This window comes from Hemitrygon akajei, chromosome 3, assembly GCF_048418815.1.
Source record: "Hemitrygon akajei chromosome 3, sHemAka1.3, whole genome shotgun sequence".
NCBI classification, from domain to species: domain Eukaryota; kingdom Metazoa; phylum Chordata; class Chondrichthyes; order Myliobatiformes; family Dasyatidae; genus Hemitrygon; species Hemitrygon akajei.
Genome location: NC_133126.1, coordinates 94,062,702 through 94,079,784, shown reverse-complemented (window position 1 = coordinate 94,079,784; position 17,083 = coordinate 94,062,702). Strand labels below are relative to the sequence as shown.

General features: G+C 41.3%; 1 protein-coding gene across 2 annotated transcripts in view; it reads right to left on the bottom strand.

Moving 5' to 3' along the window:
* The window catches only part of LOC140725214 (transmembrane protein 87A-like), a 66,036-nt gene that overhangs the window by 15,476 nt on the left and 33,477 nt on the right, over nt 1-17,083 (bottom strand). The window contains exons 10-14 of one of the 2 annotated variants that reach the window (XM_073040365.1): nt 15,792-15,891; nt 10,072-10,165; nt 7,263-7,334; nt 4,897-5,005; nt 294-352 (exon numbers count right to left, since the gene is read on the bottom strand). In XM_073040365.1, the coding sequence (XP_072896466.1) occupies nt 294-352; nt 4,897-5,005; nt 7,263-7,334; nt 10,072-10,165; nt 15,792-15,891 (434 nt within the window). Of the gene's footprint in view, nt 1-293; nt 353-4,896; nt 5,006-5,838; nt 5,908-7,262; nt 7,335-10,071; nt 10,166-15,791; nt 15,892-17,083 lie in introns of both variants that reach the window. The other variant, XM_073040366.1, reaches the window with a different exon arrangement.

Genomic DNA, 17,083 nt, shown 5'->3' with positions numbered 1-17,083 from the left:
GTAGTTCTATGGTAAAGAAACGTTTGGCACAGCTTTGTGGGCCGAAGGGCCTGTATTGTGCTGTAGGTTTTCTATGTTCCTATGCTCTCCAATTCCAGGATAATTGGAATTATCTCCCCTGATAAGAGTGCGTAGCTGCACTGCCTGAGGTGGGTGTAAATGAGATAAAAAGAATCGACTCAGGCATTTGTTCCAAGTTGGTGGGAGATGGCACCTTCAAGGAAAACAGCACAAGACAGGAGTGTCAGAACCATTCTACATAAAGCCCATACACAACAGCTTACAGAACTTACCGATTGACAGTCTGCAAGCCGGAATTTCTTTGTTGTCCAAATGATGAAAAATATTGACGCTGTAGAAAAGGAATCGTGAACATCGTGAATCAACAAAGTATTCTTCAAGAGGACATCTTGCCCCAATATCTACCTAGCAAAATACTTTTACAAGCATCTCCTTAGAAACGGGAATGGATTACACACAGTTAATTTTTAACATGAATAGAATTAAAAAGGCATCAGTAATATATCCAATCCTCTTTCAGTTTGTATCATGCCATTCTTAAGTAAATCAGCAATACCAGTAGGATTCATTTACTCAAATGAAGACAGCCCATAACCCAAAACAAAGTTGTAGATGCTTTATTTTATTTATTGAGATACAGCACAGAATAGGCCCTTCTGGCCTTTTGAGCCACACCACCCAGCAATCCCCCAATTTAATCCTAGCCCAATCACAGGACAATTTACATCCAAACCAGGACAAGAAATAAAAGTAGGCCATTCGGCCCATCTAGTCTACTCTGCCATTCAATCATGGGCTGATCCAATTCTGCCAGTCATCCCCACTCCCCTGCCTTCATCCCATAACCTTTGATGCCCTGACTAATCAAGAACCTATCTATCTCTGCCTTAAATGTACCCAATTACTTGGCCTCTATAGCCACTTGTGGCAACAAATTCCAGAGATTTATCACCTTCTGACTACAGTAACTTCTCCATATCTCTGTTCTAAATGGATGTCCTTCAATCCTGAAGTCGTGCCCTCTTGTCCTAGAATCCCCTACCATGGGAAATAACTTTGTCATATCTACAGGCCTTTTAACATTCGGAATGTCTCTATGAGATTGCCCCTCATTCTCCTGAACTCCAAGGAATACAGCCCAACAGCTGCCAGATGTTCCTCATATGGTAACCTTTTCATTCCTGCAATCATTCTTGTGAATCTTCTCTAAACCCTCTCCAATGTCAGTATATCCTTTCCAAAATAAGGAGCCCAAAACTGCACACAATACTCCAAGTGTGGTCTCACAAGTGCCTAAAAGATCCTCAACATCACTTCCCTGCACTTATATTCTATACCTCTAGAAATGAATGGCAACATTGCATTTGCCTTCTTCACAACTGACTAAACTGGAGGTTAACCTTTAGGGTATCTTGCACAAGGACTCCCAAGTCCCTTTGCATCTCTGCATTTTGAATTCTCTCATCTAAATAAGTCTGCCTGTTTATTTCTTCCATCAAAGTGCATGACCCTACACTTTCCAACACTATTTCATTTGTCACTTCTTTTCTCATTCCCCAAAACTAGCTAAGTCACTCTGCAGGCTCTGTTTCCTCAACACTACCCACTCCTCCATCTATCGTTGTATCATCAGCAAATTTAGCCTCAAATCCATTAATCCCATAATCCAAATCATTGACGTACATCATAAAAAGCAGCGGTCCCAACACCGATCCCTGTGGAACTCCACTGGTAACCGGCAGCCAGCCAGAATAGGATCCCTTTATTCCCACTGTTTTCTGCCGACCAGACAATTCTCCACCCACACTAGTAACTTCTCTGTAATTCCATGGGCTCTTATTTTGCTAAGCAGCTTCATGTGCGGCACCTTGTCAAAGGCCTTCTGAAAATCCAAGTACACCATGTCTACTGCAACTCCTTTATCTACCCTGCTTGTAATTTCCTCAAAGAATTGCAGTAGGTTAGTCAGACAGGAGTGACATTTGCAATTTTTCAGTCATCCGGTACAATGCCAGAATTTATCGATTCTTGAATGAGCATCATTAATGCTCCACAATCTCTCCAGCTACTTCCTTCAGAACCTGAGGGTGTATTCCATCAGATCCAGGAGATTTATCCACCTTCAGACCATTAACCTTCCTGAGCACCTTCTCAGTCGTAATTTTCACCGCACAAACTTCACTTCCCTGACACTCTTGAATGTCTGGTATACTGCAGACATCTTCTACTGTGAAGACAGATGCAAAATACACATACAGTTCCTCTGCTGTCTCTGCATCTCTCATTACAGTATCTCCAGCATCATTTTGTATTGGTCTTATATCTACCCTTGACTCTCTTTTACCCTTTGTATACTTAAAAAAAGCTTTTAGTATCTTCTTTGATATTAGTCATCAGTTTCCTTTCATAATTCATCTTTTCCTTCTTAATGACCTTCTTAGTTTCCTTCTGCAAGTTTTTAAAAGCTTCCCAATCCTCTATTTTTCCACTAGCTCTGGCTTCCTTGTGTGCCTTTCACTTTTACTTTTACTTCACTTGTCAGCCACAGTAGTATCCTTCTTCCCTTTGAAAATTTCTTATTTGGTACCGTATCTGTCTTGCACTTCCCTCATTTTTCGCAGAAACTCCAGCCATTGCTGCTCTGCTGTCCTTCCTGCAAAAGTCCCTTCCCAGTCAACTTCAGCCAGCTCCCCTTTCATGCCAATGTAATTTCCTTTATTCCACTGAAATACCAACACATTGGATTTTATTTTTTCCTTTCTCAATTTCAACGTGAACTCGATCATATTGTGATCACTGTTCCCCAAGGGTTCCTTAACCTTAAGCTCTCTTATCACCTGTGGATCATTGCACAACACCCAATCCAGCACAGCTGATCCCCTAGTGGACTCATCAACAAGCTGTTCTAAAAAGCCATCCCTTAGCCATTCTACAAATCCTCTCTGGAGGTTCAGTACTGACCTGGTTTTCCCAATCCACTTTCATGTTAAAATCCCCAATAATTATCATGACATTGCCTTTCTGATATGCCTTTTGTATCTCCTGCTGTAATTTGTAATCCACATCCCAGCTGCTGTTTGGAGGCCTGTATACAACTGCCAGTATGGTCCTTTCACCCTTGCCATTTCTTCACTCAACCCATACAAAATCTACATCTTCCAATCCCATGTCATCTCTTTCTAATGATTTAATATTATTTCTTATACACAGAGCCACACCACCCCTTCTGACTACTAACCTATTTTTCTGATACACCGTATAATTTTGGCTAAAGGATGGCTGCCATTGGGAGCTGAACGTCCAAGTTTCAGAGATGGCCACAACGTCATATTTACCCATCTGTAGCTGAATTTCAAGATTGTCCATTTTATTCCTTATGCTGCATGCATTCAAATATAACACTCTCAGTCCAGTATTTGTTGCTTTCTGTTTTAACTACACCACACCTCTATTGCCCTGTAACTCATACCACTGGCTATGATTAAGCCTCATCTCCTGCCTGTTCTTTCTATTATCTCTGTTGCATGCTGTATTTGATTTACTTCATTTTTCCCCTTCTTCAACCCTATCACTCCGGTTCTCAACCCCCTGTAAAATTAGTTTAAACCCCCCCCCCCAACAGCTCTATTAAATGTGCCTGCTAGGATATTGGACCCCTTTGGGTTCAGGTGTAACCCATCCTTTTTGTACAGGTCGTACCTCCCCCAGAAGAAGCCCCAATGATCCAGGAATCTGAAGCCTTGCCCCCTACACCAGTCTCTCAGCCACACATTAATATGCCCGATCATGCTATTCTTGCACTCACTAGCACTTGGCACAGACAGCAGTCCTGAGATTACTACCCTAGAGGTCCTGCCTTTCAGCTTCTTACCTACTGTGCCACCTGGAAATCTGAAATGAAAAACAGAAATTGCTGAAAATACTCAGTAGGCTGGGCAGCATCTATGGAGGGAGAAAAACATGTAGTTTGAAAATATTTTGTGAATCTTTAACCCACTTCATTTTCGGGGAATGCTCCTATGCTGTTGAAATTTAAATAGTTTCTCTAGAAATATGTTTGCATCTATCACAATTTGCCAGTTAGCATTTTTGCTCTTGGCTACTTTGGCAGATTTTCAGTTTCCTAACACTGGTGGAACAGAGGATATTCTGTACAACTGTGGTGCCAATTCTACATAACTAAGAAAATATATTTGATTTATCACCTAATCAGACAAGTTTAATCCATTTACCTTAGCACCAATGTTGAGTAAGACATCCAATAACACCACATTACCACCAGGTTATGACAGGGTTCCATTTCTGTGAACCTTTTTGTAGCCTGATGAAGAGTCTTAGCCTGAAATGTCAACTGTTCATTCCTATCCACAGCTGCTGCCTGACCTGCTGAGCTTCTCCAGCACATTACAGTTCATTAGTCAGAAATGGGCTGCAAACCAAGTTCCAGATTGTCAGAAGCTGCCTGCAGTGGCTGTCTTCCAGATGCTTATTTGTATACATAGACTGTTCACAAGTCAGGCTTTTGTACATATATTTTACTTACCATCTTCATCTCCTGGGCACATCTATCTTTAAGCTTCTTAAACCTGACCCCAAAACTTCTTAACCTTCTCAGCTAACTTGCAATTACATCTTTTTCTTCCTACTTGCAAAAGCCCCATAATTGTCCATCGGTGAGCAAATTCCCCTTGCCCTCACAACTTGCAACTGAGTCTTGATAACTCTACTGACATAACCCATATTTCACTGTTGTAGCTCTTTCTATTCAACTGGTCAGTCCATGCCGGAGATAGCCTAAAATGAGAGATTTAGTGGTTCATTAGTGTGTAGTTAGGCCACCTAGAAACACCAAGCATGAGCAATTTTTAAACTTACCTATGACAGCGAAGATAAGTGTGTTTGTGAAATGTCTGTATAAGGACAGCTTCACAACATTCCTTCTAAGTTTTAGCATCTTCATTGTTTGGGTCAAGCTGATAAAAATGTGTCAATAGTTAAAGAAAACAGATGGAACATAAAATGAAGCATCACGTGTGTCACACGTGGAAATAAATTCAGAAATATAAATCAGGTCTAAGGTTAAAGAACAGTACAACAGCAATTGTGCATCATCTTGCTCAACTTGATTTTCAAACAAAAACTGTCCAGGGCCATGAAAGTCCGCCAATGCCTTTAGATCTTCAGGAGGATAAATTCAGCAAATTCTCGTCGACCCTTACCAATTTTTATCAATAGCCCATAGAAAACATTCTATCCAGATGCATCAGGGCTTGGTATGGTAATTGCTCTACCTGTGAAGAAATTGCACTGAGTTGCAGACACGACTCAGCACGTCACAGAAACCATAATCTACACTCCTCGCTGCCTCTGTAAGGTAGTCAGCATAATCAAAGACTCCACTCACGCCAGACATTCTCTTCTCCGCACCCACCCCCCACCATGCTATCAGGCAGAACTTACAGAAGCTTGAGAGCATGTACCACCAGGCTCAAGGACAACTTCTATGCTGGTGTTGTAAGACTATTGAATAGTCCTCTGGTAAGACAAGATGGATTCTTGACCTCAGAGTCTACCTTGTTCTGGTCTTGCACCTTCTCGTCTCCCTGCACAGCACTTTCTAGGCAGCTATTGCACATTATTCTGCAGTGTGCTATTGTTTTACCTCAATGCACTGTGTAAAAATTAAATCCAAGGGCTTATAAACTACATGCTTAGAAAGCAGATTTTATCAAAATATTCCATTCTTGATCAAGGAATAAATAGAAAACAGGTCAGAAAATCCTTTTTGCTGGAAAAAAACAGATCCCAAAAGGATATCCACCAGCAGAGAGCAGTGTCGAGAACAGCCAGAGGGATAAAAGCCAAAAGGGCCAGGTCGAAATTCTCCTGAAAAAGAAGGAAAGGATAGCATCAGGTGAAACAGAGGAAGAAAGAAAGAAAGAAAATAATGACTTCCAGTTTTGTTAGGAATTCATAATGAAGCAGCAGTGGGATGTGTTCACTGAACTGTGAGAATCATTGTATTAGCAAGGGTCTACAATTAACTTCAACGCATTGATATCCAAGTGTTTCCATTTTACTGGTGATGGATAATTTGGGTTGAAGTAAGTCAAATTAATTTTAAATCATGATTCTCACAGGCAGCAAAGCGAAAATCACATAACACAGACTACTCTGCATTGGAACCCATGTTCCATTGATACATGGCCAATATCCATTTAGAATCAGAATCAGAAAGCCAGCCCATGGAATCACAGATTCAACAGCTGTTTCTATGGCAAGTATCAACTCACCACTCAGCAGAAATTGCACCCATTTTGTTTCTGCTCTCAAGTGTATTAAAGATCAGGATTTGTCAACGTCTTTCAATTATTTTCCACCAGTGTTCCAGAAAATAAGCAGTTAGTCAAGAGCTTTGCAGCTTCCATCAGACTTCCCATTCCTTATTGGCAGAATTCATAATTCGACAGCCACTGACAGCAAATGTCTAACCCACACCCTGCTGCAACAATCTGAGCATTCATCCTCAAGGGAAAATGCCTTATAGCTCCAATATCAATCACATTGCATCAGAATATTCCTTTTGTCCTACCAGTCCTTCCCCTATCTCTGTCAGTCTTGAAACTACCCTACATTTTCTCCTTTCCATTTCTGACAAAGGTTCTCGAACTGAAACGTTAGCTCCTTTCCCTTCCAAAATGTTGACTCTTTTAGATTTCCGTCATCTACAGTGCTTTGAGATTCAAGAGCTTCATTCAGCTTCGTAGCTTGTTTCCATGTTTCTCCTGAAGCTAGCAGGGTAATGTTCTCCAGATGTAAATGGCTTCTGCTGCCTCACCCAAGTGTTTAGGATTCATGTGGCGAACGAGGCAAGATTCAGCCGTGGAAAGAAACTCAAGAGAACCTGATCAAATACCCCAACACATCAAATAAGGATCAGAAGTCAAACAACATTTTCAAACCTTCTAGCATTAAAACCCATTCTAGAAATCCTACCACTATTAGATTAACCAATAATCTAATAATTTAGATCTTCCCAGTTTATCTACTGCATGTATTCACTGCTTTAATTAGCAGCCAACTGCAAATAGAAAATAAATGGATAAGAACAACAGAACTCAATAGCACCAGTTTACTCCCATGTGGGTGCAAATCACAACTGGGTTTAAAGGGAAGAATCATTTGTCTATCAATGTAATAAAAGGAAAAGCCAATATATTTGAGTATAATACAAAGGATATCCACCAGAGTATACAGGAGTCGATGACTGAAAGGACGATGTTCCCTATGAGAGCCAAGGTAATAAGTGGGGCCTAAATCAGGAACAAAACAGGGCTAATTTTAGTTAAACTGAGCAAGATTAGAGGTGAAATGTACCTACCAACATGGAATGATGGATCCAAAGGCCAGTTTGCCATTTTTTGACCAGGTATAAAGTGTTCTAAGGGTTCTGAGAAATTCTAAGGGTAGAAAGACCCTAATGGGAGTTATCTACAGGCCCCCAAACAGCAGTCTGGATGTAGGGTGTAAGTTGAATCAAGAGTTAAAATTGGCATGTCGCAAAGGTAATGATACAGTTGTCATGGGGGATTTCAACGTGCAGGTAGACTGGGAGAATCAGAATGGTACTGGACCCCAAGAAAGGGAGTTTGTGGAGTGCCTCCAAGATGGATTCTTAGAACAGCTTGTACTGGAGCCTACCAGGGAGAAGGCAATTCTAGATTTAGTGTTGTGCAATGAACCGGATTCGATCAGGGACCTCAAGGTAAAGGAACCATTAGGAGGTAGTGACCATAATATGATATGTTTTAACCTACAATTTGAGAAGGAGAAGGGAAAATCGGATGTGTCAGTATTACAGTTGAACAAAGGGAACTATGGAGCTATGAGGGAGGAGCTGGCCAAAGTTCAATGGAGCAATACCCTAGGCAGGGAAGACAGTGGAACAAGAATGGCAGGTATTTCTGAGAATAATGCAGAAGGTGCAGGATCAGTTCATTCCAAAGAGGCCATTTAGAACAGAGATATGGAAAAACTTTTTCACCCAGAGAGTGGTGGATATGTGGAATGCTCTGCCCCAGAAGGCAGTGGAGGCCAAGTCTCTGGATGCATTCAAGAGAGAGTTAGATAGAGCTCTTATAGATAGTGGGGTCAAGGGATATGGGGAGAGGGCAGGAATAGGGTACTGATTGTGTATTATCAGCCATGATCACAGTGAATGGCAGTGAGGCTAGAAGGGCCGAATGGCCTACTCCTGCACCTACTGTCTATTGTTCAGTAGATCGCTGATGGTGAGGATGCGACACTCATTCCACCTCACCACTGCAGCTTGTGTTTGATTCTCAGTCAGGGAAAGGTGAACGCTTGCTAAAGTTCAGGGCACAGCTTATATACATTGTGACTACACAGGTGTCCCCCAGATGCACCAGTTTCTTTCTGTGGTAGGTTAACTGGCTGCTGGAAATTGCCCCTAGTGTGAGAGCTGCAGAACCACGAGGGAGTTGGTGGCAATATAGACAGAGTAAAAACAGAAATTGGGATTAGTGTAAATGGGTTGGTGAGGACCCTGTTTTTTGTCTTTTGGGCAGCACAGTGGCACAGCTGGTAGAGACTTTGTCTCTCAGCACCAGAGACCCAGGTTCAATCTTGACCTCGAGTGTTGTCTGTGTGCTTTTGACTCATTGGGTTTCAGCTGGTTTCTTTAGTTTATTCCCACATCTTAAAAATGTGGATTGGGTCATCATCTGGCCACTTAAATTTTCCTATTGTCCATAGGAGAGGGATGGAATGTGACTGATGAGAATGTAGATAGTTTTTAAAAAATTAGATTAATAGAGTCACAATAATACAATATGGAAACAGGCTCTTTGGCCCAATTTACCCTTGCCAACCTACCCCATTTGCTCATGTTTGAACCATATCCATCTAACTCTCTCCTAACCAACACACACAAAACACTGGAGGAACTCAGCAGGTTAGGCAGCATCTATGGGGATGAATAAACAGTCAACATTTCAAGCAGAGACCCTTCATTAGGATTGGAAAGGAAGGGGGGGGGGAGACATCAGTATAAAAAGGTGCAGTGGGGTGGGGGGAGAAGAGGAGGGACGGAGTACAGTTTGAAGGTGATAGGTGAAGCCAGGTGGCTGGGAAAGGTAAGCTGCAGTGGAATGAATGTTGAATCCTCACCATCAGGGATCTACTGAACACTTTATTGCTGGTCAAAAAATGACAAACTGGCCTTTGGATCCATCATTCCAGTGGGTAGGTACATTTCACCTTTGATCTTTCCCAGTTTAACTAAAATTGGCCCTGTTTTGTTCCATTCCAACGTGCCTGGTTTCACCCATCACCGTCTAACTATCCCCTTTCTCCCCCCCCACCTTTTTATTCTGATGTCTTCCCCCTTTCTTTCCAGCCCTGAAGAAGGGTCTTGACCTGAAACTTGACTGCTTATTCATCTTCATGGATGCTGCCCGACCTGCTGAGTCCCTCCAGCATTTTGTGTGTTGCTCTGGATTTTCAGTATCTGCAGAATCTCGTGTTTATGATTTGTCTCTCCTATCAATATCCTTATCCAAATCTTTTAACTATCATGATGTAGGTTTAGTGTAAATGGGTGGTTGCTGGTTAACATGCATTTGGTATGCTGAATATGTGTCTATGGTTGTCATCCTACATCACATCATACGGGCTCCTAATAAAGCAACTGAGGGCAAAATTGATTAAAAAACCACAATCACCCAGATGTTTAATTTGCACAGTAAGTGCAATGCTGCAAATATTAAAAGAACACACACAGCATAGCACCTGGCGAGGGCATTGGTTAGTAATCTCTGATTTGGCAAAGACTGAGAGAAAACTGAGCAACTGGCTCAGAGGGCCTAACAACAATAATACTGAAGTTATCACATAGACAAGAGTAACCTAGAACACTGAGAAATTAAATCAACGATTGTTCTTTGGATAAGGAACATAGTTTAACACACTTCAGCAGAATCTGTGGTATCTACTCTCAGTGGGCTAGCTCCTTGAATTTTTGCTACTTACTGCAGTAGCTCGAAGATTGCCTTCTATTGCTGAGAAAATTAAATAAAGGATGCCAACACCAATGACCCTGTGCAGCATAGCTCCCAAACGAGGCCTAGAACAAAGAGATTACAGTTATGTGATTTGTTATGCAGACCATAGAGTGCCACACAATCTTAAAACATTGCTGAATAAAGTCACGAGTGCCTACAAAAACATGAAGTACCAATGAACTTATACCATGATCCAATAGCCTCACTCTGTCAAAGCATTACCCTGGTTTCAAATACATCCTCTTCCTTAATCTAATGAACCTCTACGAAGTGGGCTTCCTCCAGCAACTAGTTGTGGACGTTTAATGGAGGTGTGTAGAGCAAGGTTTTTTTGTTTACAAGGAAAATGGGTAGGTGCTTGCAATGGCTTGCTGGGGAGGGGGAAATGGTGGAAGCAGATACTTTGGTGACATTTAAAAGGCTGGAATATGCAGGAACATGTAGGGAATTGAGGAGTATTGATAATTACATACAAGCAAAAAACTTGCAACTCCCTCCATATCCCTCCTTGCTTCAGAGGTGGCAGCATTGCTCAAAGGAGGAGCAATGTGCTAAAATCAGAATTGGGGATAGCAGAGGGAAGCAGTAGTAATCCAGGGTCCTGGGAGGCAGCATGGAGGCAAGCCTGCCTAGGGTAGCTGGCATCTGTGGCACTGTCCTCGACTCTGACAAGAAGTTTTTGGAAGAGAACAAAATTAAACATTTTAATAATCAGAGAACTGAGTTCCTGAAATATTAAGTCTGCAGTTATATCCTCTACTAGATTCCTCGCAGACAGCAGTTTCTGTTCCCTTTCTTCTCTGAAGCATACTACCACCTTTAACAACATACAAAGTGGAAGTAAGAGTAGGGTATTTGGCCCCTTAGTCTGGTTTGAACGTAAGGAACATCAGCCTCCTCTTTATTATGGTGGCTACATTTCACATTGAATATACTCAGCAACTGAGTCTCCAAAATTTACCACCATCTTACCTCAATTCTGATTGGTAATCCTTTTATTTCTGAGATTTGACCCCTAGTTGTCAACAACTTCATCCTGTGGTAGACATCTACCCTGTCAAACCTCAATTTATATGTTACTATGAAATCATATTTCATTCCTCTAAACTGAAGTATATGAGCTTCATCTCATCTCTTACAACAAATCCAGTAACCCATCTGGTAAATATTTGCTGCACTCCCTCCATTTTAAAAATGTCTTTCTTTGGGTATGGAGACCAGAATTACTAAACAACATTCCAGATGTGGTCTCATCAGAGCCCTATATAATTGAAATAATACATCTTTACTCTTGTTCTCATTTTCTCTTGCAATGAAGACCAAAATAACCTTACATTTCCTCATTGCTTCATGAACCTGCATATTAATTTGAGGTGATTCAAGATCAGGGTCTCCCAGGCCCCTACGAATATGAACATATGGGCATGGTGGATGGGAATTAAATGCTGGTTCAGCCCGCAAAGCCCACATCTCTTGAATCAATATTCACCATTTAAAGATAATAATGCTTTTCTTCTGCCCCCACCCTTTACAACAGCATAAATAAGAACATACTAAAAAAGAACAAGACTAGGCCACATGGCCCGCTGAGCCACTCTGCCATTCACTAAGATCATCTGTAATTCCATCCACCATGTCATTTTCTGATCTTCTTAAAGCCTCTGCATCTCTAACGTATTCCAGCAGTTTTGAATCATTAACAAACTTAATATATCTTACATGAACAATAAAGGCATCCAAGTTTCCTGTTAAGCATTCCGACATCCAAATTATTAAGACTGATGCTGATCCAGTACCAATCCCTACAGTCTCCCACAATGAAAAAGACAATTCCAATTCCTTGCATGCACATCCACTCTATTTAGGCTTTTCAATATTTGATGTTTCAATGAACTCTCTCCTCACTCTTCTAAACTCCCATGTGTACTGGCACAGAGCCATCAAACACTGCTTATCTGTTAACCCTTTCATTCCTGGAATCATTCCTGTGACTCTCCGCTGGACCCTCTATAATACCATGACATCTTTTCTTAAGTAAGGGACCAAAAACTGCTCCAAATATTCCAACTGCGGTCTGACCAATGCCTTATAAAATCTCAGCATTACATCCTTGCTTCTATATTCTAGACCTCTCAAAATGAATGTTTCCTTCCTTACCACCAACTCAACATGCAAGTTTACTTTTAGGAAATGCTGCAAGAGGACACAAAAGTTCCTTTGTACTTCTGGTTTCTAAATTTTCTCCCCGTTTAGAAAATAGTCTACATTTCTATTCCTTCAATCAATGTACATGACCATACACCTCCCTATACTATATTCCATCTGCCATTTCTTTGCCCATTCTCCTAATCTGTCCAAGTCCTTCTGCAGATGCCCTGCTTCCTCAACACTACCTACCCTTCCACCTATTTTTGCTTTGTCCACGCCATCAATTCCATCATCTAAACCATTGACATATAACGTAAAAAGAAGTGGCGCCATCACTGACCCCTGCGGAACACCACAAATCACTGGCAGATAATCAGATAAGGCCCACTACATTCTTATCCTTTGCTGCCTGTCAGTCAATCATATTAGTATCTTTCCCGTAATACCATGGGCTCATCCTGTTCAGCAGCCTCGCTCAGCACCTTGTCAAAGGCTCTCTGAAAATCCAAGTAAGCAACATCCACTGATTCTCCTTTGTCTATCCTGTTATTTCCTCAACGAATTTCCACAGATTTGTCAGGCAAGACTTCCTCTTAAGGAAACCATGTTGACTCTGGCCTACTTTACCATATACCTCCAAGTACCCCAAAACCTCATCCTTACTAATTGACTCCAACATCTTCCCAAACACTGAACTCAGGGTAACTAAAATGTGGAATGATATTTGCAATTTTCCAGAATCTAGAGATTTTTTGAAAGATCACTACTAATGCCTCCACAATCTCTTCAGCTATCTCTTTCAGAACCCTGGGGTGTAGTCCATCTGGTGCAGGTGACTTATGTACCTTCAGATCTTTCTTCTTCCCAAACACCCTTTCTTCTCCTTAGTATTAGCAACTGCACACACTTCTGCCCGACTCTCAAACTTCGGGCATACTACTAACGTCTTCCACACCCAAGACTGACAAAATACTTGAGGTTCATCCACCATTTCTTTGTTCCCCATTACTAACCCTTACATACACATATACATACGCATCTGAAAATCTTTTTATATCTTCTTATATTATTGGCTAACTTACCTTCATATTTCATCTTTTCTCTCCCTATGGCCTTTTTAGTTGCCCTCTGTTGGTTTTTAAAAAGTTTCCCAATCTTCTAACTTCCCTAACTTTTGCTGTATTATATGCCCTCTTTTTTGCTGTTATGCTGTCTTTGACTTCCCTTGTCAGCCAAAGTTGTGTCATCCTCCCTTTAGACTACTACTTCTTTGGGATGTATCCTTCCAAATTGCTCCCAGAAACTCCAGACATTGCTGCTTTGCTGTCATCCCTGCTGGTGTCCCCTTCCAATCAACATTTTTGGCCAGCCCCTCTCTCATGCCTCTGTAATTCCCTTTACTCCACTGTAATACTGATACATCTGACTTTAGCTTCTGCCCCTCAAACTGCAGGGTGAAGTCTGTCACATTATGATTACTGCTTCCCAAGGATTCCATTACCTTGAGCTCCCTAATCAAATCTGGTTTATTACACAACACCCAATCAAAAATTGCCTTTCCCCTAGTGGGTTCAACCACAAGCTGCTCTAAAAAGCTATCTCATAGGCATTCTGCAAATTCTCTTGGTATCCAGCACCAACTTGATTTTTTCAGTCTACCAGCACATTGAAATCCCCCATGACTAGAGTAAATTACATTTTTTTTTTTTTACAAGCCTTTGCTATTTCCTGTTGTAATTTGTACCCCACATCTTGGCTACTGCATGGAGGCCCATATATAACTCCCATCAGAAACAAGAGAAAATCTGCAGATGCTGGAAATCCAAGCAACACACACAAAATGCTGGAGAAACTCAGCAGGCCAGGCAACATATATGGAAAAGAGTACAGTCGACGTTTTGGGCCGAGGCATATATGCTGTTGGGCCTGATGAGTTCATTTAGCATTTGTGTGCATAATCCCATCAGGGTCTTTTTGCCCATAGTTTCTTAACTCTAGCTACAAGGATTCGACATCTTCCAATCCTATCTCATCTCTTTCTAAGGATTTGACTTCAGTTTTTAACCATAGTCACCCACACCCTCTGCATACCTGTCTACTTTCGATACAATGAGTATCCTTGGATGTTAAGCTCTCTACTATGACCTTCTTTCAGACAATTCAGTAATGCCCACAACATATCTGCATATCTCTAAATGTACTACAAGATCATCTACTTTATTGATATTCTGTGTGCTTTCACATATGACACCTTCAATCCTGATTTCATCATCCTTTTCGATTTTGCCCTCATGTTACACAGCCCAGCACATCACACAAACCAATCTTCCATCTTTGGATTCACTTTACACCGCACGCTGTCGGAGCAGTGCTGCCAGGATAATCAAGGATACGACCCACCCAGCCAACACACTTTTTGTCCCTCTTCCCTCCGGGAGAAGGTTCAGGAGCTTGAAGATTCATACGGCCAGATTTGGGAACAGCTTCTTTCCAACTGTGATAAGACTGCTGAAGGGATCCTGACCCGGATCTGGGCCGTACCTTCCAAATATCCGGGCCTGACTTGCACTACCTTACTTTCCTTTTTCTATTTTCTAATTATGATTTATAATTTAAATTTTTATTATATTTACTTCGATTTGTACTTCAGGGAGCGCGAAGTGCTAAATCAAATATCGCTGTGATGATTGTATGCTCTAGTATCAATTGTTTGGTGACAATAAAGTAATACTTCAACTCATCCCACTGACTGCAATGTTGCTCTATCATCTGCCTATCCTTCCTCAATCTCACTACACACTGCATCTAATTGTATACCAACTGCCCCATCCTCAGTCCCATCACTAAGGTTCCTATCCCCAAGCCTACCCACAAGGATAATTTTGTTCTTTTCTACAGGTTATACCTTCCCCAGACGCGACTCCAATGATCCAGAAATCTGAAACTCTGCCCCCAGCACCAACTGCTCAGCCATGCATTCAACTATCAAATCGTCCTATTCTTACCCTCACTGATGTGTGGCACAGGCAGCAACCCAGAGATGTGTTGCTCTTCAGTGTTCTAACCCAACTCCCTATATTCCCTCTTCAGGACCTCTCCCTTTCCCTATCTATGTTATTGGTACCATTATGTACTTCAACTTCCAGCTGTTCAGCCTTTCCCTTTAGAATACTGTGGGCCTGATCCAAGACATCCCTGACCCTCAAGTGGCTCCTTATCAAAACTTTGCAAAAGTCTAAATACACCACATCAACTGGTTCAACCTACTCTTTTCTGCACAACTTCAAAAAAAAGTCCAGATTTACCAAATATAATTTCCCTTTCAGAAATTCAGAACTACTCTGTTCAATCCTATTTCATGTGCTCTGTTACAGTTTCCTTAATAAAGAATTGCCGTACTTCCCCAATTGCTTTCCAAAGAATTATAAGAATTACCTCAAAAGAGGTACTTAATTCAATACATCATGTTAATCGGCTTAGCTTGTGAGATATGGCTGCAATTGAGATTTAGTACATGCCATTGTCACTGTTCATACTTACTTCACAATTCCATATCCAAGACTGACTATAATAACCAGAACACGAGCCAAGGAACGCTTCAACGCTGACAGTAATTCCGCAAAAATCACTGCTCCTTGCACTAAACACATTTTAAAGAAAAAATAATAGTGGTTATACAAGACTAAATAACCTCAGCAGAAGAATGAACTGTTGTAAGTCTTCATTCATTGAAAACTACAAATGCAGGACAATTAAACTACAATATTGAAACTAAGTGTAGCAGCACTGCCTATCAGAAAGCCTTAATTCAACATTTTTCACTGACCCACTCATGCCAAGGCAAACCATTTCCCCTCAGAGTTAAAATGAAAGAGTCCCAGATGGTCAGTTGACACAGCTCAGCAGACAGGTATAGAATGTCGGACTATAATCAACATTCTAATCACCTCTAACAACTGAGACATAATGTGCTCAACTTAACTCCAGCACGTTGTACTGCATTTCTTTTAAGAAAATAATACAAATCATTTTGTCGATACTGTTTAAGAAGATTCCTTCAGGAATCGCTGTACCATGTGGCACGAACTAGTGGATTGATGTTGCTTTACTATAATCAGAGAAGTGAACGGCAGTGTTATAAATAGACTTTTAAAGGTTAAATGCAGTGTATGGCAAAAGGACTATGTTCGTCAGCCCCTGTGATCAGATTTAAAACTATTTCAAATAATTGGAAAAAGCTCTGATGATGAGCACTACAAGGATTAGGTTGGGCCTTTTCAATCCTAACAGGTGCAGAGAAAAATCTATTAAGCAAAGGGAACATTAGATTTTGTGGCCGAAGTACAGATGCCAGCTGCGACTGAAACATCAAACCGAAGTGGGAAGAATACAGGGAGTAAATGTGTCTCGCTGTTCACACACGCACTTGCTGGTGAAACAAAGAGGAAAGATTACTTACTTCCAGCTCCACTATTGATGTTTTCATGCTTTGGAAAGTTGGGGGAAGAAATTGCAATCCATCCCCCTCCTTTCACTACCATCTCTACCCTCCCAGCACAGCTATACTCATTCCCATTACATCCTTGAACATTGACAGAATCAGCTCATTCATTCAAGACCATTATTGTACACCAATGAGTGCAGGTGCGACATGAAAGTGGGCAAATGCAGTTTCGACTGACTCCCACCTCCTTCATTGGCTTAACACCATGCACACATCCATTCAACAATATTCTGTTCAATTAGCTAGGAGTGCTGAGATGTGGTGAGTAAGAGAAGGAAGAGGGTGAAAAAGGGAGAGTGCAGCCCTACATATATTAGGCAAAAAGCAA